The following is a 26746-nucleotide window of genomic DNA, read 5'->3' as shown; positions in this document are numbered from 1 at the left end:
ATGACAGTATTTCCAACAGATGGAATCCAAAAAACTTGAACCCTTTGCCTTGGGGGGAGGGGGGTTAGGCCTTGTAGAATCATATAAACATATTCTTACAGATGACAGTATGACCAGAAACTTACCAAATTGGTTCTTGCTGCTACTTGGTCTGCCAACTTAATATTAATTATGAGTTTAGACTGCAGAAGCATACTAACTTATGTGAGATCTGGAAATGGGTCAAAAAACTTTGGTTTGAACAGTTTCTTGCTGAGAATTGAGAAAAAAACAGGTAAATACATCAGAGGTGCTTACTCTGACCCTGATTCTCTCCTTTGCTCTTTTCTGCTTAGCATCATTTTTTGTTTTCTTTTTATTGATGTCTGACCATACTGATTATTCATCATGTTGTACTGTGACCTGTCTATAACGATCTGATACTCTGTGTTCCTCCTTTGGTATTGATGGTTCATACCCACTGTCTTATCTTTATGCCTTTTTGTGTTGGTTGCCCTATTGTGTGGTGCTATGATTTCTCCCATGTTCATCATGCGCTTTTTCAATGTGAATGAGTCTTGATATATATATATATATATATATATATATATATAATGCATGCCATGCTCATGCTGCTCCTACTTGCTATCTGACTGAAAAGCTGTAAAACCTCGAGGCCTGATGCTAGCAGGCGGGCGATACTATGGTTGTAGCCCATTAAGGGTTAGGTTCTAGTGGCGTGTTCTCAAAAAGGTGAGTTGACGTGCTGGTTCTAGCCTCGCCCTTTATGGAATGATTGGACTAGCTCGCAAAAGATGTGCCCGTTTCCATTTCCTTATTTTTAAATGATTATGAGAATACTGTTAGCTATAGAGCCCGGTAGTAGCTATCCTATCTATAGTCTTTGGCGAAAGGACAATATATATATATAATGTTACACAAGCTTATCAGAGGTTAAGATCTAATCATACAGATTGAAAATTTTTGTCTTGTAGTGCTTGTCAATATGCTTTTTGATAGGATATTTTTTAGTGCTGTCCATGCTATGCGCAAAAGTGACCTTTTTCTCTGGAAGATATTCACTGGTCAAGCTCTTTATGCTTAAGATTGGAGGCTGTATTGTGCTCGTGGGCAGTAATTACATTCTTGATGTATTGACTTGTGAACTGTGTGAGTAAATGAAAAAATAGATTCCCAAACTTCAATTTGTTTTTGCATGCAGTTTTAAGTAAATAAGTCATAACTATATGTTGGGCATATTTCACATTGTGCTAATAGAATAAATTATTGTGTATTGATTTTGAAATGGTCAGCATTGCATAGTTTGCAATAATGAATGCTCAACAAGTATGTTGGCACTGGTTATATCATCCACAAGTTGAATAATTATTATTCTTTACTTTTATTTTGCTAAAACACACAAATTTGATGAGTCCATTTAACACATCGCCTTGGCCATGTCACATATTCTACTAGATCTTACAAAGCCTATTCATGCATCACATGTTTCGGGTCTTGATCATTGAAAAGGTTTTCCTCAAGGGAGAAGCCTATCTCATGCTATGCTTACCAACTTAAACTTGATGTTATATGTTTTGAGAAACAAATGATACACATTGAACGATTATTGTTTGTTGTCTTTGATTATTACCCTTTTTCTGTCTTGCAGTTCTTACAGCTGACACACTTCTTTTCCTGCAATATCTTTTAGGTGTTCTGGAGAAAAGTCTGTGCATAATGATGAAGGTTTCTATGAGCAAAGCATGTGTCACGCCTCTGACCATCATAAACAAGGGGAAGCATTAGCAGATGCATTAGAAAATATTCTGGAAGACAATGAAACAAATGATGATATGTTTTCCAGACTTGAGCACAGTCCATCACAAAATGAATCAGTTTTCTCAGGTCAGACTAATGATGATTCTAGATTTGACCATCTTGAAAAGCAGTCTGTGGGATCAGAGGATGGAGTTTTCGTTGACATGGAGAAAACAACCATCCCAGGGGAAATACTTTACAGAAGCTCGCTTGGTGAGCTGGTGGAAAAGCCTAACATATTTCAATATCATCGGTCCAGTGACTTAAAAAATAATGCCTTTGAACTAGAATCAGACAGAAGCAGAGGATATATGAAACTTCGTAAAGAAGATAAAAAACAATATGGTGGCAGAGCAAGACTTCAGAGTGTGGCAGAGTTGAAGATGCCCATGGAAGACAGAGTGGTTACTAGGCATAGTGACTCTAAGTACAACCTCTCAATTCGGCATGAGATCCTAGAAGAAAGAGTTGACTTTCATGAGAGGAGAAACTTGGCTTATTACAAAGACATAGAAGCATCTCACAAACACAGAAGACGAAGATTTTTAGAAAGACATAGAAGGCAAGATGATTATGCCAAAGATATTTACAGCAAAAGAGATTCTTTACATGGTAAGAATCTAGATCTAAAGCGTGAAAGAAGCTTATTTGTTAGGGACTACATGAGTAGGGAAACTGTTGCAGGAAGGGATGGTGCAAAGAACCACCAACTGTCTTGGTTGCTGGAGAGAGGAGGTGAGAGTATACATGGGCGGGATCTCTTTACTGATGAGGAATGTAGTAGATCAAGTATGGAATATTTCTCCACTGATCACGAAAAGGATAGATATGAATATCTGAAACGTGGGAATGAACACTGGATTAGAATGAATCCTGAGATTGATAATTTCATCTCAGGGAAGAGTTGTAGACAGGAATCTTTTGGAGAAATGCGCAAGAGCTACATGCCATATACTGACAGAAGAATGGAAATCAAGGGTGTTAAAGAGAGATGTGAGCGTGATCTGCGATCTGAGATGCATGAATCACTAAGAGAATGGGAAATGTATGAAGCAACTCAGAGGCATCCTTATAATAGGCATTTATACTCAAAAGAGACTTATAAGTCAGTCAGAAGCAAGGGGATTAGTGGCAATCCAAGGGCTGAGCAGCATATTCAGGGATCAGAGGAAGGGGTCATAGGGTGCTCTTGGCAAGCTGTTTCTAGAGATTTACACTACAGGCAACACCAAGATGAGGGTTTGGTTATTCATAGAATGAAGGAACATTATCATTTGCCCAAGTTGGAGGGCCTTGTAGCTGTTAATGATTGTCTTGATGCTAGAGAAGGTTCTAGTTTCCCCCATGGTTCAGTTTTTAGGGAGAATACAATAAATGGTTGGTTTACAAAAAATACTTACTGCACTGATGATGAATCAACTTTTGAATGCTGGCATCAAGATAACCGACATGGTCTACACTCATCTTATTCCTATGGAACTTCTAGATTTGATCTTGAGAATGTGAAACATCATTGCTCAGATAGGGGAGATGTTATGCGGATTAGCAAACTGCAGAACGATAAAGATAGGTTATGGTGTGGTGGACAATCTGAAGTTGATCCACAAATCCATTATTTTTCTGATATGGTTGATGGGGGTAAGGATTATCATGGCACACCATTAAGTTGCAGGGAATCAGTGAACTTCCAAAGGAATGATTGGGATGACAAGGTAAAATTGGGGAAGCTATGTATTATAGCTAGAACCACCATACTTGTATGAAAAAAAAGGTGTCATAGTGAAGTGAGTTATTCTCCCTTTTTGCCTGGCTGAAAGCTTTTCCAACTTGTGTACTTAAGGATTTTCTCCATTTTATATTCTTTGTTTTACTGACCAATATACAAATCTTATCAATCTCTATCATGCCATTCCTATGTATAAATATGGGATGCCCTTGACTGACTGACCGACCTTCAAGCACTTCAGGTTTACTGCGAGTTACATGCCATGTAAAAATGGATATGTTCTGACATCAATGGAAAATTCTTACCATGTGTCTTGTTTACAGAGCCAATTGCAATTATCATGATCCATCTCGACCTTGTTCTATGTTATATTTTTTACTTGATTTTATGGTTATCAATGCATGGTGCTGCTCTTGTTTTGAAATCTGGCTATTCCTAATTGTCAAACACTGCTACTGGTTTTGAGAAAAATAAGGTAGTTTTGTTGAATTATGTTACATTTTGATTAACTATAGTGCTTAGTGTTGATTTTTCTATGTTAGACTAAACCAGTTGGATTCATTAATCACTCAGACAGTCATACAACTGATAGTTAATGATGATGCTTTTGCACTTCATCAGTCACTGCAATTTTTATTTTTATTTTTGTGAGTTACATTGCTGATAACAGTGATATAAGTTTTGCTGTACAAATCCTGAATTTTTATACTCATGGTACCTGTAGCATCATCACATAAGTTGAAATTTAGTTTGCTTAGCTTATATATATTGGTATTGCCCATCAGAACTAAATCTCACTAGGGGACCATCTACATGAGAACCCCTGTAACAATTTCAACGCTCATTGCTCTTAATTTTTTCAGATCAACCACAAAGCTAAAGCAATAAAAACTAAGATGTTACAAAATGGTGATGAGATACTGTGATACTTTTGTTGGGGCGACAAACGTAGTTTTTACATTTCATAGGCCTAGAATTGACCAAAACATGAAATTCTTCCACTTAACTCTGCTGGTTACAAGAATATTTGGGTCTGTGGGTTGTAATTAATATTTTCTCGTTCTTGGGGTCCGATTGGAAGGGACCACAGTTCAGTTACAAGGATAAACTAAGTCTAATGAATCTTAAAGCAATGGAGTTATGAGCCAAAGAAGACCTTTCGAACCATTAGGATTATTTGCATCTCATACATAAGTGGAAATTTATTTAGTTTAGTTGTGTATGAGCACATGATGATTGCTGAAGTGGGTTTGCAGCATGAGGAAGACTGAAGAGTTGAGTGCATCGTATGCAGTGGTGTCATCAGTAGCCATGGTAGATATCCTCCCCATGCCAAGTGCTGTTATGAAGCTGAAGACAATGGAAGATCCATGGCTGAGTTTGATCCTAGAATAGATATCTTTGGGGGAGAAAGATGAATAAACAGGTCATCTGGGTTTTGCCAGGTATAAGACGGACCTAATCATACATCCAAAACACAGATTCATGTGGTTTATGGTGCTGGAGAGAAGGTTCTCAGGTAAAAGGATATTGTTATTGCACTGAGTAGCACACCTATGAGATCACCTATTGAAGTGGTATTTATGGTTGACCTATCTTGAGCTGATGTCCTTAACACAGTTACTCTAGCAAGAAAAGCATGGTTTGACTTTCTTTCACATCAATGATTGACTTCAATCTGGGCTATACCTCATTTGGTCTTGCCCTAATTTAGTAAGTTGAATTAAGAAAGTTGCTAGCTGTTCTTGATTGCATTAATTTTTGGCAATGGCTCTTATAGCCTACCGTAAGTATGGTCATCAATATCACCACTAAGTTCGAAAAAACACTTAAAAAAAGAATTTGACATACAAATTTAAAAAGGGTAAATATTTATGCAAAATTGAATTTAGGATGTGTTTGGCTTTAGGGTTGACAGGGTAAATGTGAATGCTTTCAGAAATTATGATTACCACATCCGTAGTGGGTAAAATTGAATTACAGTGATGGAGGTCTATTTTTGTCCCTAATTTTTAGGAATTCAAGAGAAATCAGTGGAATTGGTATTCTTGTGAAATGTGTCCCCAAAAAAAGGAATTGTGGCACCCAGTGGGAATTCTCACAATGTCCATATTGACCCTCGTTGATGTTTTTATTTTGTAGCAATCACAATATTGTTGTGAATAATATTGCAAAATTTTCTCTGATATTTTCCTTGAGAATCTCTCAGATGATTTGCTAAGAAAAGAGTAGCTCTGTTCCTTTTCTTCAATATTGTTATTTTCTTGTATATTCTAAAAAAGATTATGTTTAATTGACAAATTGCATTACCAATATTATCCTGACACAGTTACTGGTGATTGTGAATGTAAGCAGATTATGAGCACTGATTTCATGTTCAAATGCTTGAGATTGGTTATCTTTGTAACTTGTACTTTATTGTCTTTTATGCGTATTAATTTTTGCACTCTAAGAACAAGGGATATGTAATTTTTCGATTTGTACTTCCTTCTATGGCTCTTAAATTGTTGAGCATAATTGTTGTGCTTGATAATCATGACCACACAATTGTTTAATTTTATACTACTGTCTCTGTGTGTGCATGCAAATGCATGCACGTGCTGTTAACAGAAGAATGAATTTAAGATGAAGATGTTCTCTATGTCCAGTAATTGATTGTGCATACCAAGAGGATCCTCGGTTTGATTTCCATCAGGGGCTATCATTCAGCTTGGATATCAAGAAAGGAAAAGAAAGAGATGCCATATGATATGAATGACTATGTGCGTGTTTGCTCACGTGTGTGCATTTGTGTGTGTGTGTGTGTGTGTTTTAGAACTGTGAATATGCACAGAACTTTGCCTGCATGTGTTAACAGAAAATTGCTGAAAACACATACATATTTTCTATATGCCGTAAGCCTTTTCCCATTTTCCATGGGTGCACATAGTCACAACATCATTTGTAATAGCATGCGTGATAATATGAGTCATAAGCATGATGTCTTAGATGGCAATGTACTTGATGCTTGTAAGAGAAAATTCCAGATCCTACCTTCTTTGACATATAGATTAGCACCTGAGTATCTCTTGCTTTACCCTCTTTTTGAGCATGATAGGGATGATTCTATACCAGCTATATACATCACGTCTTTGAAAAGGAATAGGTAGAGGTGGAGTTGTCTAGCCACATGAGAGAAGCAGAATCCTGATGGATAAGCTATGTAAAAAAATTTAAAAGCTTCTGTGTTCTTATTGTTGAAAAATTCAGATGTAGAAGAGGTCAATTAAAAGAAAAAATTATTTGTATGTAAGCTTGTTTATTAACTGCTTATCTTAGGCATGACTACTATGAAAATTATTTACTAAATGTTCAATGTTAATTATCCATTCCCAACCAAAGGTTCTCAAGCTAACCAAGTATTTCAAGCTTTTGATAGAGTATTGTCTTCTTACTATCTGAAATCAGTTCCAAAAGTTTCCCATACATGCATATGATTCTCAATTATGCAAGTTTAATGATGAATATTCAAGAGATAACTATAGTATCTGTAATCTTTAGGTGCCAAGGACACCCTTGATTTTTTATGGATATCATGTAAAGAATTACCTTGACCAGGAGGTGTGCATCTTCTCTTGGGACTAAGATAGCCTTAATAGAGTTTTAGACTTTGTAAGGCTTCCTATTGTCCGAAACAGGTTCCTCAATTTTGGTTTGAGAATTTCACGTTGGTGATCTTGTCATGGTAGTTCAGTTAGAGCCTTCATGACCCTATCATGCATGTTTTGTACACTGCTTAGTGCTGCATCATTTTCTTACTGTATATATATTATGTGACTATATTTGTCATGATTCACGGCATCTCTTAAACTCGTGAAGCAAAATCCAAGTGGGGACATTTGATATCAAGGGCTTGGTCCATTGTTTGATTCACGGCATCTCTTAAACTCGTGATTTCATGTATGTAAGACATTACCTTCTGTCCTAGTGAGAGCATGCTTCTAAATCTGGTTTTGCATGGTTGGAGGATATGAGGAGAATTGTTACTGTGACTGAAACTGATCTAAAACTTTGACCAATCAATTACTATAAATAGGCACTTTGAAAGTCAGTTTTAAATGTTACTGGAGCAGTCACTACATACATTATGAGTCAGATGATTACTAAGGGGAGACTCCAAGTTCCTTTTCTGGGCTACTTATTTTTCATGGTGTTGAAGTGCTGTTTGTATTGTCAAGATACGGAGTTTTGCAAGAGGGCAGAGCACATCAAATTTGTTATTATGAACAAGAGCACTTGGATGTCACTAATTTACTCTTTTATCATTGATCTTGGGAGCAGATTATGGCCCTTCCAAAACTCTGCTTTCCTTTTGAAGTTTCAGGGGCAGTGTCATGTAAAAAAGTTTGGGCCTTTTTGGATTTCTTTTTGGTTCTCTTATGTCTTACATTTAACTTTCATCATTTTCTTGTCTGGACTTGTGCATACTTGATGAATCCTGTAGATGCTCCCTTTTCCTTTTTGTGCTTAGCATTTTGATTTTATGTGATAATGCTACTGGTCCAGAAGTAATTCATAGGGTCTGTTTCAGAGACTGCAGGCTAAGCTATATACCCTATATGGGAAAATATGTGGTGGTTCTGTGCCATGATACCTTATGGTGGTACACGCTCTTGTTTGTATGGTTCTAACTGCCAAATGGTAGATCTATCTGTACATATATATTTAGCATGCTTTATTTAATATGATAAAAGGTTTTTTCATATCTAATACACCATAAGATTGATTTTTGAAATGGTGAAAAATCAATGGCTTACAATTCATGAAAATAAGGGTGTTTTAGAAATGGTATAAAGCATTCTATTTGAGACAACTTTAACACATGAAACTAGTAAATAGAGCATGCTAAACATCATCCAAAGGTTAGATTTTGCTTTTGGAGCTTAAAGCTATGTAAATAAAGTGTACCACCCTAAGTTATGGTGGTACAGTACCACCATAGAAGCACCCAGAGAGAGAGAGAGAGAGTAGTCATTTGTCTGTTGTGCTGTATGAGCTCTTGTTCCACTAGCATAATCAAAACTCAAATGCGTGTTTAACTTTTGTTTAACTGATGCACGTGCACATGTTCCTGTGAAATCCGCTAGGGTTTCATGCACAGGATATTTCTTTTTCATAAAACACATGTTTCGTTATTTTCCACTCCAATAAATCATCTTAATGATATGATGTCAACCTTCTGTCATCAGTGATGAACTTTTTCATTTCTTAATGGTGAAGAATGCCAATAACAGCAAAAGTTTAAGTTTCAATGCAAGAAATTGGAAGCTGTGAAACTGTGCAGTATGTTGTATTGATGAATGTTTGTACTCTAGATATATGTTTAAAGTTACATGCTGCCGTATGGTTTCAAAAGTGGCAACTTTATGAAGATTTGGCATGAATCTTAGCTTTGTGTTTTCTGGGAATCATCTTAGCAAGCTGGTTAAACTTTATTTGTCTGTATCATGCATCTTGATTAGTTCAAAAAAATTTCCCTTATCTTGTTTTAGTTTATTCCCACCGTAAAGTATTTAGCACACCGGCCTTATTCATATCCATCAAAGAGTTTGATCTGGGTATTATCATCTGGCATGCTACTATGCTAGTAATGTTGTCTCTGAAGAGACAGATCATGATTCAGGAGTGTCTGTGTGAGTGATGAACCTGTGTCAACAGCCACACACCTTAACATGAGTCCCTGCAGGAGGCACATCTTGTCTTTCATAATTACAGGGGTTCTTTAAATGTTGTGGTATTCACTTTGAAACTTGTCTGACTCGCATCAGCTCAGGTATTTTGGCTTACCGGACCTGGATTGACCGCATCCATCATCTTTGACGATAAGCTGTTACACTGCACTATAACTTGTTCTTGGTTTTTCTTATGGTTTGTGCTAAATCCTTTGTTCTTTCTTTGCAGTTTCCTAAAAGATGCTCTAAGATTGGAGGTCTAAGATGCATTCCATCCGATGAAGAACGAAGGGCTTTCAGGAAATTTGATGAATTACATACTGATGGCGACATGTCTTCTAGGAGCTCTAAAGTGGAAGATCAGTGTCCTTCCAGAATCAACTTAAAAATTGGAAGGCACACACCTGATATGCATAATACTTGTGAACATAACAACGATACATGGCTGGACAAGCATCCAGTTAAGCTTCACAGCGAAGTTTCTGTATCAAAGGAAGATCCGGCAGTGCAGAAACACAGCAAGAAAGAAGTGGTTACAATGGGGAAGAAAGTTCTAGGAAAAGTATATGCTAATTCTACCTTCGATCAGAGCAGGTGTAGAAACAAAGACAGGAATCTACTGCACTGTGAAAATGCTGCGACAGATGATAATAAGTCACTTCCTGCATGTGACAATAAACGGATCCTTGAGACACTGGCAAAGATGGAAAAAAGGAGGGAACGATTTAAGGAACCAATTCCTCCAAAGGAGTCTGATAAGAATGACAAGAACCTGACCCCTGCTGTCGATGTTTTGACTGAAACTGGAGAACTGAAACAAAGACCAGCTCGGAAACGAAGGTGGTGCGGTAGTTAGTTAATATTACAGAATTTTCATGTTAACATAAAGAGCTCAAAATAAAGATGATGCATTGTTTTTTATTGCTATTTAGCATCACAATCAGGCAGTTGCAGCAGCAAGGCGAATACTGATTGTAATTGATTTTTTAGTAGAGTATAGATGCTCCTTCTGTTAATATCAGAATTTATGTTTTGTCAGTAACATGTATAATTTCTATATAAATGTTTAGCTAAAATTATAGTTTTTTTTTAATTAGTTATTTTTGTTGAACGTTAAAGGACTTGGCGAACTTTGATCTTTTCTCAGCGGATAGACACTTGGATTGAAAATCTCCCATGGGGGATCCTGCAGTAGTGATCCAACTCAAGATGCAGCTCTAGGTCCCATATTGCTGATCTCAAATAATCTAAATTGCTGAGTTATCCAAGTCATCCATTGTTTGAAGTACATGAGGACCTACAATGCTTAGAACTGATGCCACAACTTCTCTGGAGCCTAAACACAAGCCAGAGCCTGATTTTCCAAGGCCCTACTTGGGTCCATGAGTTATTGAAGGCATGGTACCACTGAGCGATTGTCCTGATTGCTTTGACTTGGCCTGAGTCAATAATGAGATAGGTTCAGGTTAGAGTCACCACTGAAGCATTCAACACGCCCTAAATGTCCTGGAGAAACTAGGGGTCTGAGTTGCTGACATATGAAGTAAGCAATTTAAGCTGCCTAGTTCCTGGAATCATCAGGGTGCATTTGAATGCCATGGATGATCCTGGATTAGGGCTGGGAAACGAGATGAACTGTTAGATTTAGGCTTAACAGTATACAATGCAAGAAACAACTAATAAGGGCATTTAGGAAACAAATGTACCACAACATAATAAACAAACGTCAACATAGAAATCATGCCTGACGTGATTTGGATCCAAATCCAACCACCTCAACCTCACACTCTAATAGCCTCCCTCAAGTAAGCCACTTCGTCTTCAGGAAATAGCCAGTCTCCATCTCCTAATTTTTTTACTTTTTGATGAATAAAATGTTAGATCAATTTTAATATGCATTGTCTTTACATGTTGAATTGAATTTACTAAAATCTTAATAGCTCATTGATTATCACACAACAAGAGTAATTTGGGGATCACTTCTCCCAAATCATACAACATGTGTCTAATTCATGTCATTTCAGTTGTAACTGCAGTCATGCATTGATACTCTGCCTCTATACTTGACCTTGCAATAGCCTTTTGTTTCTTACTACTTTACGAGACCAAATTTCTTAGAAGAAAAACATAGTATCCAGATACTGACGCTCTCATAAAGATTTCTTGCCTAATCGACATCTGAATAAGTACATCTTCATGTGTTGCTCTTTCTCTGCAAAGCAAGCCATCTCCAACAGTACCTTTTAAATATCTCAAAATTCTGTTTTATAGGCTGATGCATCAATTGTGACACTTGATTAACAACAAAAACAATATTTGGACAGATAAAAGTAAGATATTGCAGCATTCCAATTATGCTTTTGAACTGTGTTGGTTACAACTCCAATTCTTCATCATTTGCTCCCAATCTCTGGTGAATGAGAATTGGAGTTGTAGTTGGCTTACCTCTATCCTAAGAAAATATTGTAGTAGACTATGAACTTTCATCTTAAATTTTTTATTTAAGAACCTTTTCACTTCTTTAATATGTTCACAACACCTGCTTGTACCAATTATATCATCAACATAAATTAGTAATACAATGATAAGATTGTTACCTTTGTAAATAAAGAGTGAATGATCTAATGAGGACCGAGTAAAACTATAGCCTTGAATTGCAACCGAAAAACTCTCAAACCAAGACCTTGAAGCTTGCTTCAATCCATTTAATATGCAAACATAATTCTTTGAATCCCTTTCACGTGGTTGCTCTATATAAACTTCCTCTTTAAGATGACCATGCAAGAATGCATTCTTTACATCCAATTGATTTAGTTTTCACCTATTTTGACAACAAAACTGAAAGTCTCATCATAATCATGCTCATACTCTTTGGTGAATCCCTTTGCTATTAGGCGACTTTTATATCTCGCAATGGTGCATCGAGTTTATATTATATTTTATACACTCATTTTGAGCCTATATATTATATCCTTAAAATGTAGGTAATATATATGTCTTATGCATGCATTATATTTATATTTTATATATTCGGTATATTTTCAAGTTTTAAAAACACATTTTTTAGAAAACAAGTCAGCTCATAATCAGCTTGTAAAGTTCAATTCCTAAAGATCTCAAGGTTGGCTTGATTTGGCTGGTGAGCTCAACAAGGGTGTACCCTTAACAGTTGAAGCCCAAACACTATTTGATTCATTTACCTAATCAAGGGTCCATGCTACTAAAGACTGAAAGGAGACAGTTAGGAGTGAAATAAAAGATTGTAAAGTGATTAAAGTTTTAGCTCTAAATAGATATAAATTAAAAAATATGACTGTAAAGTCAATCCCATGTAGTTGGGAAAAGGTCTGATGTTGATAATGAAGAGCCCATGCCAAATTCTTGCTTTTTTGCAAACCAAGCCTCTGCAATCCTTGAATGTGAGGTTCAAGCATAACCCCAAGCTCGCGACTTCCTTGACCTATGGCTTGAGGGGGCAAGGTCAAACCAGAGGCTATAACGACCCCAACTCATACTCGTGAAAAGTGATTTTTTTAAAACAATTGCAGAAACAAACCAAGAGACCCAGGGCGTTACAATCATAATACATCCACAACCACAAAGGATCTTACTCCACCATTATCCCCAAAAAAAATAACTTTATTCATCAATCAATAAAGTTTATGAACAATAAGCAAATAAAAGTCAAGTAAAACAAAATATAGAGTCACTCTATCCCAAAGTAGAATGTCAAGTAGTCCTGTGATCCTCGTAGCTCTCAGTAGCAACCTGTTTCATTACTGGGCATCAAAGGCTATGAAAAATATAAGATATACAGTGTCAGAATCATAGATCCTGCGTACAAATTCTTCTAGCAATTCAAATAGACAAGAAAAGTATAAACCAAATTTATGCAATATTTTTAGAGGAATATACTACAACTATTTCATAATTCAAACAACCATTCGTGCATTTAAGAACGATAATCATTCAATATCAATACATCACATGTAACAAAATAAGTAAATGTGCATGATCTAATGTAGAGCATTAAAGATGCATGAAATCAATGCACATGCATGAGTAACTTATTAAGTTATTATCAGAGTTTTCTTTTGTATGCATGTCCCTATTAAATACACACAATTTTAGTTATACTTTCCATTAAAACTTGTAGACACTAAAAAATGGGCACAACAATTATTGAGTTCAAGTTAGGTTTTCAGTTGTAGCTTAACACACAATTTGTATTTTATTACTAGGTTTCACACTTGCTCATCGACCGATATCAGGAATAAACACCATCTATCAGAACATTAAAAATCAACATCTAATGTCGGAACACCAGAAAAATCAACATCCACTGATATCACTTTCTTGGTATACCAATAGCAATAACTGTGTCGACACACATATAAATAACTATCACTATATATATATATATATATATATATATATATATATATATATATATATATATATATATATATATATATATATATATATATATATATATGGGGGGGGGGTGCGCTTGGCCAGGGTTACTCCTAACTCGCAGTAGGCTGGTTTGGATAAGGTCTAATCCAAACCAGACCTATCAAGCCAATTCATTTATATCAGCCTGTAATTCAAAAGAAAGTCAAGTAAAGAGGGCTGAAGATTGGACTTCCCATATGGGAGTCCATCTCCAACTCTTCTTTCCAATTTTTTTAAAACTCCCTTTGTTGACTTTTCCAATTCTTTCTTTTTTTTTAATTCTATTAGAGTTCTTTTATTCTCTTACCTTATGTCTTTCTAATAACTATTATGGAATCTTCTAGAGTCCTCACCATTTAATAACTTTTGAAAATCGAAATTAAATAATATTTAATAATAATTTAATTGTTAATAATTTATTTATTATTAAATAAATATCAAAAAACTTCCAGAGGATGCCTTATCCCTCTGAGAGTCTTTTTTACTTTAAAATCTTTTAATTTAAACTTGTATATTGAATTTAAAGTTGTATTTTTGTTGGATCTGGATTTTAGATTTAAATCTAGATCCAAGATTTAAATCCATATTGATCATGAGTTGGATAAGATCTTAATTAATATGGGTCTTAGACTGAGTCCAAATCCATATTAACTTGGATCTATGGGTCAAATTCGGTCTGATCCAATCCAGACCCAGTCCCATTGAGAAATGCCTTTTTTGAGAAATTATGATTTTTGGGCCAACCGTATCCCGAATTTAGAAAAATAATATACCGTAGAACTCAGAATTTTGAAGCGCATCTATCAATATATAATTCAAAATTTGCCTAAATTTAACTCAAATTTTGCTTGATTTTAAAGGTTGAAAAAAAACTTTTTATCACCTTTTAATTGGCTTGTTTCAGTCTTATCAATAAGATCTGGGTCACACACATACTCAATTATCTCTTCCTAATATCGAGGGTTTTCCTATATTTCTACAACACAGCCAAATTTTAGAAATCTCAAAATTTAACTAAGCATAAAAATACATGATATTACATAGGCTCAAGGATTCATATTAATGGTTTTCATTCTTTTTCATGATCCTTGAATCTCTGATCATAGGGTTTGAGATCCCTTCGGATCTGAGATCAAAAGTAATCAAATGCACCCTAGTTAAGCCAGGGGTTGCTACCATCGAGATTTGTGCCTGAGATCCCATAGTTAAGAGGATCTGAATCTAACAAGTTCACGTATCTTATCAACCCCATTTGAGCGCGTTTAACGCCTTGGTAAATTTCTCCTTGAAGAAAAAATTACCTATGATAAAAAGTTGCTAATGGCAACTATTTATCTTTGATATTTTTCAAGGATATTGATTCCTCAAAATGGTGGGAAAGGCAGAGAAACTTTCAAGCTTGTTAGATGGCGTGAGTGGAGCCCACCATCAAACACTCCCTTTATGTTGTTTATTGATGATACATTAAATGTATCACATTTTAATCATTAATTGTATGCATTTAGCTATGTTTTTATGGTTTAAAGGCCATGTGTATATCGTTGTAGGTTTCAAAGAGCCATGATTTGAGATTGAGCGAGAAAGAAGCTAAAACAAAGAAGTTGGGGGTATTTTAATACCTTAAAGAAGATTTCAACAACAAATCGGATCCAAACCTGGTCTAGGCTAAGTATTATTGGATTTTGGACCAGATAAGATCCTCTTATCCACTCCAAGACCCAAATGACTCAAAATAGGGGTCAACCTAGGCTTGGTGCAATTTTAGATAAGTTTCAAGTTCAGGTGATTTTTTTTCAGCATAATTGAGGTATTTTGAAATATTAAAAATTTATTTTCTGATTCTTCCTCATATTGGACATGTACTCTATTGAAAAACCTTGTCCATGGTTGAAGGAATGTGTTCTTTTGGTGTTTCTTGCATCTATGAGTTTTTTTCTTCGTGTCCGGCTTGGATATTCTCCTTCGATCTCTCTTCCATGTTCATCTTTTCATTTGGGTTTCTCATTCACTTTTTTTTTGTGATTATTCTCCATGTATCTTTGCTGGTTTTGCATGTTCATTTAGGTTAGAGGCATGATTTGTGCTTGAGAAATCAAGCATTCGGGAGGCCAAATCAATCTTCTTGCATCTAGCGACCGGATTTCTCCTTCTCGGTCTTCTCTGTGCATTTCCCTCCATCACTCCACCTCGAAGCCTTGCTGGATTTTGCATACCTATAAAGAGCCATTCAAAGACGTGAGAGAGCCTTCCCAAGATCGTGGTCTGCTCTTCTTGCACCTATACTCGTCAGGCTTCCTAAAGGTAAGCCTTCTTGCATCCCTTACTATAGTTTAGGACTATAGACTAAGATGGTATTTCTAGTTTGTTTTTTCCTTAGATTATCATTGATTTATTACTTGTTTTCCTATGTTCATTGCTAGACTAGGACGTGTGTTATAGTCTGATTTTTTTTGTATGATTGATTATGATCTTATTTTGTGTTGATTGATTAAGTCGAACTAGAAATTGGTTAGTGTTTGTAGAAGTGTTCTAGAGTTAGCCGATTTTGTAGAAAAATTCAGCGTGTTTTGTGAAATTTTTCTATGTGCTAGCCATTAATTTCGACTTGTTTAGTTGGTATTCAGCCCTGGTCATGCGAGTAGGGTCAATTTAAACACTAGAACAATAACTCATGGGTATTTGGATCAAAAAAATCTAATCCCTATTTTTAGGAACTAAATCTTAGCTTTTAGGAGTCGAGACCTTGATTTTAGCTAGGAGTCTTCTAGGAGATCGATCTCCTAGGGGCACGTTAGGTATTAGTTAGATTATCTAGGCCATTTCAGTAAAAAGGTGGTTTCCTAAATTTTAGGGTTTGTTAACCTCTTGCTTTAAATAGGATTTTAGATAATTTTGATTTTGATCTCATTTAGGATAGATTCACGTTTCATTTAGGATAGTTTTTATTTATCAACTTTTATGCATTTAGATAGATTTGAATTGCATTTAGGTGAATTAGATTAGTATTAGATTAGAGTTAAATTTAGAAAACCGTGTGGGTCCTCCACGGAGAGGTCGACCTTCTCTCCTCTTCTCTCTCTCTCTCACGTTATCTTTGTTTTCTTCTCTCTCTCTTATCTCTAATCCCTTCCACCTTCTCTCTCTTAGGTGTCGCTCTTCTAGGGCCTCACATTAGGCTGACTTTAATATTTTTTTTTACTTCTTAATTTTACTCCTTAGTTGTTAAATTTTTGCTTAGGTTAATTAAGGAGACTTCCATAATTCATCTTAGTCTTTTACTTACATTTATCTTATGATAATTAGTTAATTTAGTTTAACTTAAGATTAATTCTTAGAGAGCCCTACCCGAGCCACGTGTCAGCCACTCTTTGTTGCTACCTAATAAGTGCAGACCCCATCTAGGACGTGTCATAGCTTAGGAGTTATTTTCTATATTGTTTTATTCTAAGTTTTAAACTTCCTTTAAATTTAAAATAATTTTAGATTGACGTTAGCTTGTTTAAGTGTTTTTAATTTTAAACATTGCTTAGTTTATTGTTGGTAGTGCATCCTGTTAATTTGGTAGTTGTTATAACTAAGCACTTTTAGACTTGTGTGCTTAATTGCTTGATTAGTGTAGGTTCATTCAATTTTGACTTTAATCTTTTGAATTCTAGTATATCTCATTTGGTACAAATTTTTTTTACTTGATTATTTTGTACTCTAACATGTTCCCTTTGAGTGTTTACAGGGGATTTGAGCTGTCTTCGTATCGAGGACAACATTTTGGAGATTAATTGAAGACCTTTGTGAGTGTGGAAAAAGGCGAGATTACCCGTGGTGCGTTGAAGGCTCAAGCACCTTTGATAGGAGTTTTCTTTGTTATTTTGAGTTTTTTTATTGTATTTTGAGTGCTTGTATTGATTGGATAGTGTATAAACTTTGTTTTTAGTTCATTAATAAAGTGAATTTCATTTGGATATTGAAACTCGGATGTATTCTGTTTTCTGTGGATTGACTCGACTCACTATTACAGTGGAAGTTGGTTTTTATTGTTTGATGTCCGATTTTCACAAGTTTTCATTGAAAATGTCTTTATAAAGTTTTCAACCGCTAAAGTAAAATCATTTGTCATGTAGAATATGTTAATTTTTATCTTTTCTTTTAACCTTAATTATAGTTAAGGCTGGTAAACCAGCTGAAGGAACAGGGGCTGTTTGGGCTCGGCTCATATGGCTTGTGCCAGCCGCAACCCGAGCTCAGCTCGTATAGGTCCAAGCCAAATGAGTCTAATCTGCTTGCCTAAATAAATTTTTTTTTTTTTTTGAAAGGGTTCATAGCTGAAACAGAACTTTCAACGTGTTACTTACATGTAAAGCCCAATGACCCAATTGAGCAATCATACTTTTTAGACAATTAGTTCCATAAATTCTACATAAGCTATCTAAACGATCACCTTTTGTTCCTGTTCGGCTGGGCTATGTATAATGAACGAGTTTGTGTTCGGCTCGCCATCCAAACAAACAGAACAAGAACGAGTTTGGGACAAGCTAAACCAAGCCGAGCCACGAGTTGCTACCAGCCCTAATTATAGGGATGCAAAACAGTTAGGATCTGGAGCAACTAAATACATGGAGATTCGGATCAGAATAAGATTTGATCTGACGCATTTGCATCGGTACTTAATTATGATGACCTTCTCTGGTTGTGTTTAAGCTGAATCCGATCAGTCGGTTTTGCTGAAACAAACCGAATCAGATTCAGTACGCAGATTTTTATCCGAATGAGAACCAAATCTATAAATTCGACAGATATCCGATTACTTATCCAATCAGCTAACCGGGTCTGGGTTTAGTATTACCTTTTTGTATCGGAGTCTGAGTCTGAATCTACATTCAGATCCAATCAGGCTGGATCAGTTTATGTCGGATCCAGTAATGCCTAAATCCGAACCGAATTTGATCCCTGGCACGTCCCAATCTATGACGCTACACTACAAATATTGCGATATTTATGGAAAATCGCGAAAATATCACGATTTTTTTCGTAAAAACATAAATATTACGTTTTAAACATGATATTCATGTTTTATCGGCTATTTATCATGAAAATTACTGTTTTTTATTTTTAGTTCTTCATAAAACTTTATTTTGTATTTTTTTTAAATTTGTTTAATATTTCCGATAGTTTGCCGAAAAAAAGCGAGTGCTTTAAAATTTTTTTTTTATCGCAAGTTTTTTGCTGACGATATTTTGGCGTTTTAAACTTTTCTCACTGACTATAAAAGAAGATTTCAAGGATCTTGGTCCCCACTCTCCTACTGTGAGTTGGTGGGGGGCCAAAATGGCGGGAGAGCGCCGACCGCCACCGCGAGCCCTAAACGTCCAGCGCTTCGCCGACGCCCGATCGGCCGAGCTCTGCTCCCTCCACGCCGCCGTTGCCGGCAGGGTGGGCTCCGATTTCAGTGTCCCCCGCCACAAGCGTAGGAGGACCTCCAGTTTCCTCAGTCGCCGGAATTCCACCTCCCGCCCGAACAAGAGGAAGAGGAAGCGGGAGGTGGGGCAGATCTCCGGCGATGACGCGAGAAATACGGATTCGGAAGAGAGGAAGGAGGAGGAGGCCCGTAGCAGGAGGGTTAGGCGGAGGATGGAGTTCAAGGGAAACCCTAGGTCGGGGTTCAGCGTCTCCGGGGACGGCACGAAGAGGCTGAGAACCCATGTTTGGCATGCGAAGCGGTTCGAGATGGCGAAAAGATGGGGATTTTATGTTCCTCTGGGGTTATCGGGCAGGTAATGGCGCTTCTAGGGTTTCTCTTTCCGTGGAAATGGATTGTGTGTGTGCGCGCGCACGTGGGTAAAGTTTGCTTGTATCTCCTTTTTCTTTTGTTTTCTCGGGTTCGAAGTTTTCTTTTTGCGTGTCTGGTTCGTGGAATTGAAAGTGGATTCCGTGGACTCGGGGATGGGAGGTTTGTTGCTGATACATAAGGAGGTCCTTTCGTCGTTGTTTTGTGGAATGTGGATTCTGTATGTTGTGGAATTCATGAAATGTGGATTCTGTAGTTTATGGAATTCATGAACTCATATTCTCATGGAAGCCACGGGCTTGCAATTCAAAATCTCAAGCATTTTACTTGATACAAATTTATTCAAATCTACTGTCTTTGTTAATTTTGGACTATTTTGTTGGTTTTTTACGAGCAAATTGTGTGTGTGTGTGTCCACTGGCGAGAATTTTTGTTTGTTGAGTTCACTTTGTTGATTTTTCTAGGAATTATGATCATCTGAGATTTTTGTTTGCATGAGTAAATTTGGGAGCTTAGTTTCATACGGATTAGTAAGAATGCTTGTTTAATTTTTTTTCTAAGATTTCTTGAACTGTGGGTTGATTGGGTGATTTTTCTTTACCAGAAACTCCATTTTGTCTGTCTGGTGTTTACAGAGGGAGAGGATCGAGAGCAATTTTGAAGCAGCTGAAACGCGATTGTCTTATACATGATGCGAGTTACCTCAGCGCAGTCCAGTTGGAGGGTGCTAAGGTAAGTGCTTCAGTCTTTCTGGGGTCTCGTCTGCTTGGGTTTACCAATTTGTGCTTTTGTTAGTACGACTGCAGCATTTTTTATTGTGAATCTTTCATTTTTTCTCCATAGATGGGACTTACTTTTCTGTAGTGGCTTATTGTAGCTTTTTAACATTCTCATGTATATTCTGTGTTGCATTCTTACCCTTTTCTGCTGTATGTGTTTCTAGGAATCTATAATGGCAGTTTTAGATGAGGTTTTGGAGCCATCACCTTCGACGATCTCTGGAGAAATATTGAAGCCTATACTTTATGGAGCTACTTATGGCCAGTCTATGGTAGAAATCTTTCCAAATAAAGAATCTAAGCTCCTCTTGAAAGTTTGAAAGACTCTGTTTTTCCTTCAAATGAATGTGGTATTTACAATTTTGTCATCTTTGCAGCTTTATCATGCTGGAGCTGATTCTCGGGCAATCGCACCTGTTACTTATATGTGGCGGCCATTAATTCAAAGCTCTGTTGATACTGGCATTGAGAATGTTGCAGGTGATGAACAGAACTTTTGTGGTGAAAAAATGCAGCGCCAATTGTGGATATGGTTGCATGCGGCATCATTCAAGGAAGGATTTGATGCTTTGAAAGCTTCTTGTGGAGCACAGGTCTAGATCAAAGCTATGTTTTCTTTTTTTATTACTTCAATGCAGTCGCTTTCAATGCTTATGGTCTCCATGAAATTACATTGCTTGCTTGGTCTCCTATTTGAGAGATTGCAGGTCTGTACTTAAGATTCCTTCGTTAAGAACCTACTACTTTTGTGAAGTGAACATAGTGCCACATGTTTGTTATAGTGCCTTCCTAGTTGCTACTTAAAGTGGATATATAGTATCTTATCCCTGTTTTTTCGCTTGTTCTAGCAAACTACTATTCATTGTCTGTTCTCAGTTGGTTGCATGATGATACACATAGTGCCTTCCTAGTTTCAACTAGGTGTTTTGGAACCCACGAGCATAGCCAATAATTTCCATACACACACATCTGTCGCAAGGATGCTTCAGTTTACACATGATGCTTGGTATTGACTGTATATGAGAGTGGAGATATGGCACTTTTTTCCATTTGTGGATTTCTATGGACCATGTTTGATCTAAGAAATGTATTTTGATTAGAAGTTTGACTGAGCCATAGAGTTGGTGATGTGTTTTCTGACATTGTGGATTTCTATTGCATTGCTGTAGGATTAAGCATTTTGATTTCTTCGTTGCTTTGAAGCAGCAAATTTTCTTCTTTCATGCTTGATAAACTTCAAAATTTCATATTAATATATACCCAGATATAATACGTTTGGTTTGGTAGATTGGATGTGATTGTTGCTTTGTGTGCTTCTTGTTCACTTGAGAGTTTAGCAGTTGTTATTTTCATGAATTTTCTGGTTTCTTGCCAATGTTGAGATGTGGATGTCTCATTTGTTAATTGTAACATTAATTTTTTCTGATTAATTTATGTTCAGATGCATGAGAACTGTGTATCTGTGAACTGTGTTTCACGTGAAGGGGAGCTTGGTAGATTGGAACTCATTGGTGCCAAGGCCTTTAAAATTTGCCAAAAGTTGCTGAAACCAGTATTGGAGTAAGACATCTATTTTTCTATCCACTTCAATTGGAGGTCTGGAAGTTGCATGTCATGCTTGTGCATGTGGCATTAGTGATGAGAAAAATTTCCTCTTTTGACAGGCCATGTACCAGTTCCAGATGTTCTAAATTAAAAAATCCAGATATTGCAGTTGAGCACATGAATTCAACTTTTTCAAAGACTTTCTCTCTTAAACATGCAGAGCATCTTCCGTCTCATGCAATTCTCTCTTCAACTATCCTAGATCCCCGTGTGGTACCTGTGAATGAAACTAAATGTCATTCAGGGACACCTCCAGCCAATCCTGTGATGCAAGATGGTAGTTCTGAAGAAAACATTGCTTCATGCTCAGAAGCAACGATGAATAACATGGAGTCATTCGCAGGTACCTGGCTAGCACATGAAGAGAATTCTATTTTCTTTTCTGATTCTAAAGAGTTGTGGGAGTTGAACACTGAAAAATTGAGTTCTCCAATGGAAGAGTCTCTTCTTTGCACTGAAAAGCACTGGAGACGCTTGTCCTTCTTCTGCATTGATAAGGCAAATCCAGAAACATATACTGCTGAGAGTACTAATGCTTTTTCCAGATCATGTCCTATTTTACTTTTGAAGAACAGCCATAAAGAGGTCTCTTGTTTATGGTAATTTAATGTCTTTTTTTTAATTTCTTGTTAAGTGATGAAGCAAATTTATTCTATCATGTTGTATATGCGAAATTTTTTCTGTAATGTGTGATGTGTGCAAATACATGCATTAGGCCATCCTTTCTGTTTGTATCCCATTGATTTCTGTGTTAATGAGACCTTGTTCATGATATTGATGTCTAGTTCTAGAGGGTGAACAAAGACCATCCCTTGTCTCTTCTTGTTTCCACTATAAGAATTGACCTGATTCAATGTATTTTGCAAATACAACGACTTGATTCAAAGGCATCTGCGCCTCTGTGGTTCGAAGTTAGTTTCACGTGCAGTATGCTCCCATGTGCACGCACATGAGCATAGCTATATGTGACATGCATAATTTATTCAGAGATTTTTTTTCTATAACAATATTTTCTTTTCCTGTCTGTAGGTGGTCTATAATTCTTCCTATAAGTTGGGTTAAGGCATTTTGGATTCCTCTTATCTCATATGGGGGACGTGCAATTGGCTTGCGGGAGAGAAGATGGATCGCTTGTGATGTATGTGTCAGAAAATAATCTTAATGTAATGTCTGACTTTTTGGGCAAGTGTCAGAATTCTTTGAAAGTAGTAACATCTCTTGACCCTTTAAACTTGGGATTTAAATCCCACTATTCCACCGGTACAGTCACATTGAGTTGTCGTCTTGATAGACAACTGTTGTGATTCTCCTTTCGCAGAATTCTATCAGAAAACAACTTCAGCAGCAAAAGAAATCTACACAAACTTGTTTTTAATAAACCCAAACACAGGTTTCTAGATGTCCAGTACTTGATACAACTTAATTTTTGTGTGCAGGTTGGTCTGCCTTCTTTTCCGTATGATTTTCCTGATTGCAAGGCATATGCTGACCAAATGGCAGCTGAAGCTGCAGCATCTGATAGAGAAGCTGCAGTTCGCCCTCCTTCAAAGAGACCTATGAGAGTACCAATTCCACCTCCATGGGATTGCATAAAATTGCATAGAGAGGGTGGATTGCCAACTCATAGCAAGGAAATGGCCGCTTCTATGCTGACAGGTGTCAATGACGGGTTGCAGCATGAGCTAGCCTCTCAAAGGATTATAGCAAGGACCTCTGCTTCTTTACTCAGGCATTTGAAGGACATCCATGGTGACCATCTGCTTTTGTATCCAGACACTGCGATGGGGCAAAGTTTTGCCGAGCTAGTCAGTAAAGGCAGTCTTGGCTGGTCCACTAAAGGGGCTAATGGTACAACTGTTAGTGACAAATGCTGCTTTGTGAGAACTGTTCTCTACGGCCATAAGGAAGGAGTTTTTGAGGAGGGTGCTGTCGTGTGTTCACCTACTTCTGGGGATTACTCATTATGGTCATCCAGGTCAGTGGTTCATGGATCTTCTCTATTACTTGATAACATTTCTCTTTAGTTTTTTTTATGATATTGATTGCAGCTGTCATAAGATGTAACTGATTAACGTTTTAGAAAAAAATGAAAGACGCTCATTATGATTGCAATGTTGAAGCTGTTACATGATTTTGTTAACGTGTATAAGTTGAAACTTGTAGCACCTACTAAGGGGTAATACAGAAGAACAAGTATTTTAGTTTTATAAAAAACCCAATCTTATGTTCCCTGTTACCTGCTTGCTAATAAAATTGAGCAAGCTAGCACTTAATGCAATTGGGGCGACTTAGGCCCCAAATTTTGGGTGATGGGCAAAAGTGTAATTTGGGTAGTGTTAGGGCATAGCTTAAAATAGTGTTGTAAGCACCTTGTGGGGATTATCGTTTTTGGAAAAGGAAATCAAAGGAGGCTCCTCCCTCCAAGAGAAGAACCCATTTATGTGTGCCACTATCTCACCCCTTCGCCTTTCTCATCTCTCGCTCATTGCTCTTGTAGAAAGCACCGAGCAAGCATGGGGAGGGCAGAGCCACCACCACCTTTCAGATAGGTGCTGCTACTCTTAGCCAGCCACGAGAAACAGCAGTGACCCAGAAGAGCAGTGTCCTAGCGTGCTATTGCCATTCTTGCTGCTGGGCACGCATGCTGCCTCTTGCGTGCTTGATTACACACGGCCTGGCACACAGGCACTGGGGAACCCCCTTCAGCTGAGTAGGATTTGTCACCCAAATCTGAACCAGGGGTGGCATTCCCACATATAAAGAAGGAAAAAATGATTAATACGATAGGGTAAGGAGCTTAATGTTCCACGAGAACATTATTTTCAAAAATTCTAAAAAATGAGAGGAAGAGGTAATGTTAATGATGTTTCCTGCCATCATACTGGTTGTTCCTGGCCAACGTGGAAGAGTATCTCATTCGTGGTGGAGATACATTAGTCACGCTAGCTAGTAAGCTTGAATAGGTCGGTTACTAGAATCTAAGGAAGAGACAGAAACTGCCTTAGGATCTATTTCCATCTTTACCCTGTATGTAAACTCTTCTTAAAAGTTTCATCTAAGCTCTATGTAATTTCTTGTGCGTTCATTCAACTTGTTTAATTGAATTACAGATCTGATGAACAGGAAAGGACACAAGTTCCTTTAAGCCTATTGAGATCTTACTTCACCCAGCAATCTTCTGATAAGTGGGAGCTGCAAGTCCCACAAGATCCAGTCATGGCGCAATTTCATAGACAGCTGATTGGATTTGTCACCACTGGGTTCGTCCGTGGCAGGTGCTCTGTGTGTGTGTGTGGAAATTCTGTTTTGCATCAGCTCATCCACCATGTCTCGGAATTGATGGTACTCAAACACGATAGAGGATAGCAACTTTCTCTTTCTGTGATAAGACCGCAGGGGATAATGAATCATTAAATTTGATTGCATCTTACGGTCCGTAGGTTGTAGATTTGGTATCTGCCTGCACTTGTTATGAATCAACCCCCTTGTTGATCTTTATTATTCTACATCTGATACTGTAAACTGGTTCTAATTGTTTTCATTTTCTTATCAACAGTGTGAAGCCCACAGCTGAAGCTCTATGTGAGGCTTCACTGCTTGCTCAACTCAGAAAGGAGCAAGGGGAACAGAAGCAGAACAAGGGGGGTCATGAGATTATGGTTCTGGTCAGGAATCTAAGGTCTACTGCCTACAGGCCTGGCCTTGCCACCATTGTTCTTGAACAGCACAATGAGGATCTATCTTTCATGTAAATCATTCCCATGGTGTCAATTTTGCTGGATTCACTCAGATGGATGGCCACTTGAATGGGCATGGTTGTGGGCCCCATTTTGCCGTATAGTCGAATGGGCGTTTTGGTTTAAATTTCATTCTCAAGCATTGGCTGAGAATGCCTTTCCAACATTTTCTTCGGCATGCTATGGTGCAAAGAATGCAGACACGGTGGGTTACATACGATTTTTCTTTTTTTTTTCTGTTTTATTGAGAATTTGGATGCGAGATCATGAATTTACCAATTCTTTAATCAATGTTTTTTTGCTTTTAATATATAAGATATTATTTATTAAGGGTGATTGCCGCGATTCAAATGAAGATTTTGATTCCATGGGATCGACTTGTTCCAGTCAGGAAACTGGCCACTTGATACCATGACATGGATCATTCAGCACCTATTTATTGCTTGCCAACTTGTGATTATTAGCTGATCTTGTACTCTGATGCTTAGCACCAATCCTACAGTGGCTGTGTGTCCAGATTTCTTCAGTATTTGAATGAAGATTTTCATGCTAGAGTGGCTTCTCTTGTTGCATAGAAATATAGAAAGAATCTCAAGAATCATATGGTTTGCAATTGGATTAGTGGCAAATGTTGAATGCAGGCGTTTGCTGCCCAGAATTTTCCTAAGAACATTGGATTTTTGGAAATCTAGTAATCTCGATTTTGCATCCTAACCGTCATTTGCTCCTTACCCTCTTGTGAGGGTTGCCATCATTGGCTTGAGATATGTTGCAAATCAGCTCATCTGTGTTACGGCCGAATGAAATCTTGGTTCCAGTTATGAATTTTCTTCAGGGGAATCAGAGCAATAGTGGGAGGATTTACACCAACAGGCAGCAAGTGTAGAGGATTTACCACAACCCATTTTTAGTATAATAAAAAAGTTCAATCCAAGAGAATGGTTCAAGCGACTTTGTCTCGGCATAGTGCCAATGGACTGGGTTTTTATCGGTGACCCGGATCCTATAACCCTTCCAAATCCAATTAGCCTTGGATTTTGATTCATGGAATAAAAAGAGAAACTGTCCAAATCTCGTCTGTTTATCTGTAAAACCATAACCGATCAGGATAAAACATCATTGTGATCTGAACAAGTCAGTTTCTTCATGACCAA

At 37.2% G+C, this 26746-nt stretch overlaps 2 protein-coding genes across 4 annotated transcripts in view; both read left to right on the top strand.

Annotated features, from left to right (window-relative positions):
- Nucleotides 1-10315, top strand: part of LOC149844150 (uncharacterized) — a 28574-nt gene extending 18259 nt beyond the window's left edge. For 2 of the 3 annotated variants that reach the window (XM_090000346.1, XM_090000345.1), the window contains 2 exons: nucleotides 1691-3509; nucleotides 9464-10315. In XM_090000346.1, the coding sequence (XP_089856472.1) occupies nucleotides 1691-3509; nucleotides 9464-10090 (2446 nt within the window). In that variant the 3' untranslated portion in view covers nucleotides 10091-10315. Of the gene's footprint in view, nucleotides 1-1690; nucleotides 3510-6171; nucleotides 6267-9463 lie in introns of those variants that run through there. The other variant, XM_090000347.1, reaches the window with a different exon arrangement.
- Nucleotides 10316-18986: 8671 nt separating this feature from the next.
- On the top strand, nucleotides 18987-25940 carry POP1 (ribonuclease Ps). Its single transcript, XM_090002078.1, has 10 exons — nucleotides 18987-19457; nucleotides 20107-20203; nucleotides 20415-20522; nucleotides 20628-20843; nucleotides 21692-21810; nucleotides 21915-22454; nucleotides 22885-22993; nucleotides 23292-23830; nucleotides 24966-25130; nucleotides 25412-25940. The coding sequence occupies exons 1-10, from the start codon at nucleotides 19012-19014 to the stop codon at nucleotides 25605-25607; spliced, it is 2535 nt and encodes an 844-aa protein (XP_089858204.1). The 5' UTR covers nucleotides 18987-19011; the 3' UTR covers nucleotides 25608-25940.
- The last annotated feature ends 806 nt before the right edge of the window (nucleotides 25941-26746 follow it).

Source organism: Nuphar pumila, chromosome 3 (genome assembly GCF_984573655.1).
Source record: "Nuphar pumila chromosome 3, dmNupPumi1.hap1.1, whole genome shotgun sequence".
NCBI lineage: Eukaryota > Viridiplantae > Streptophyta > Magnoliopsida > Nymphaeales > Nymphaeaceae > Nuphar > Nuphar pumila.
This window is presented reverse-complemented; position numbering and strand designations above follow the sequence as displayed.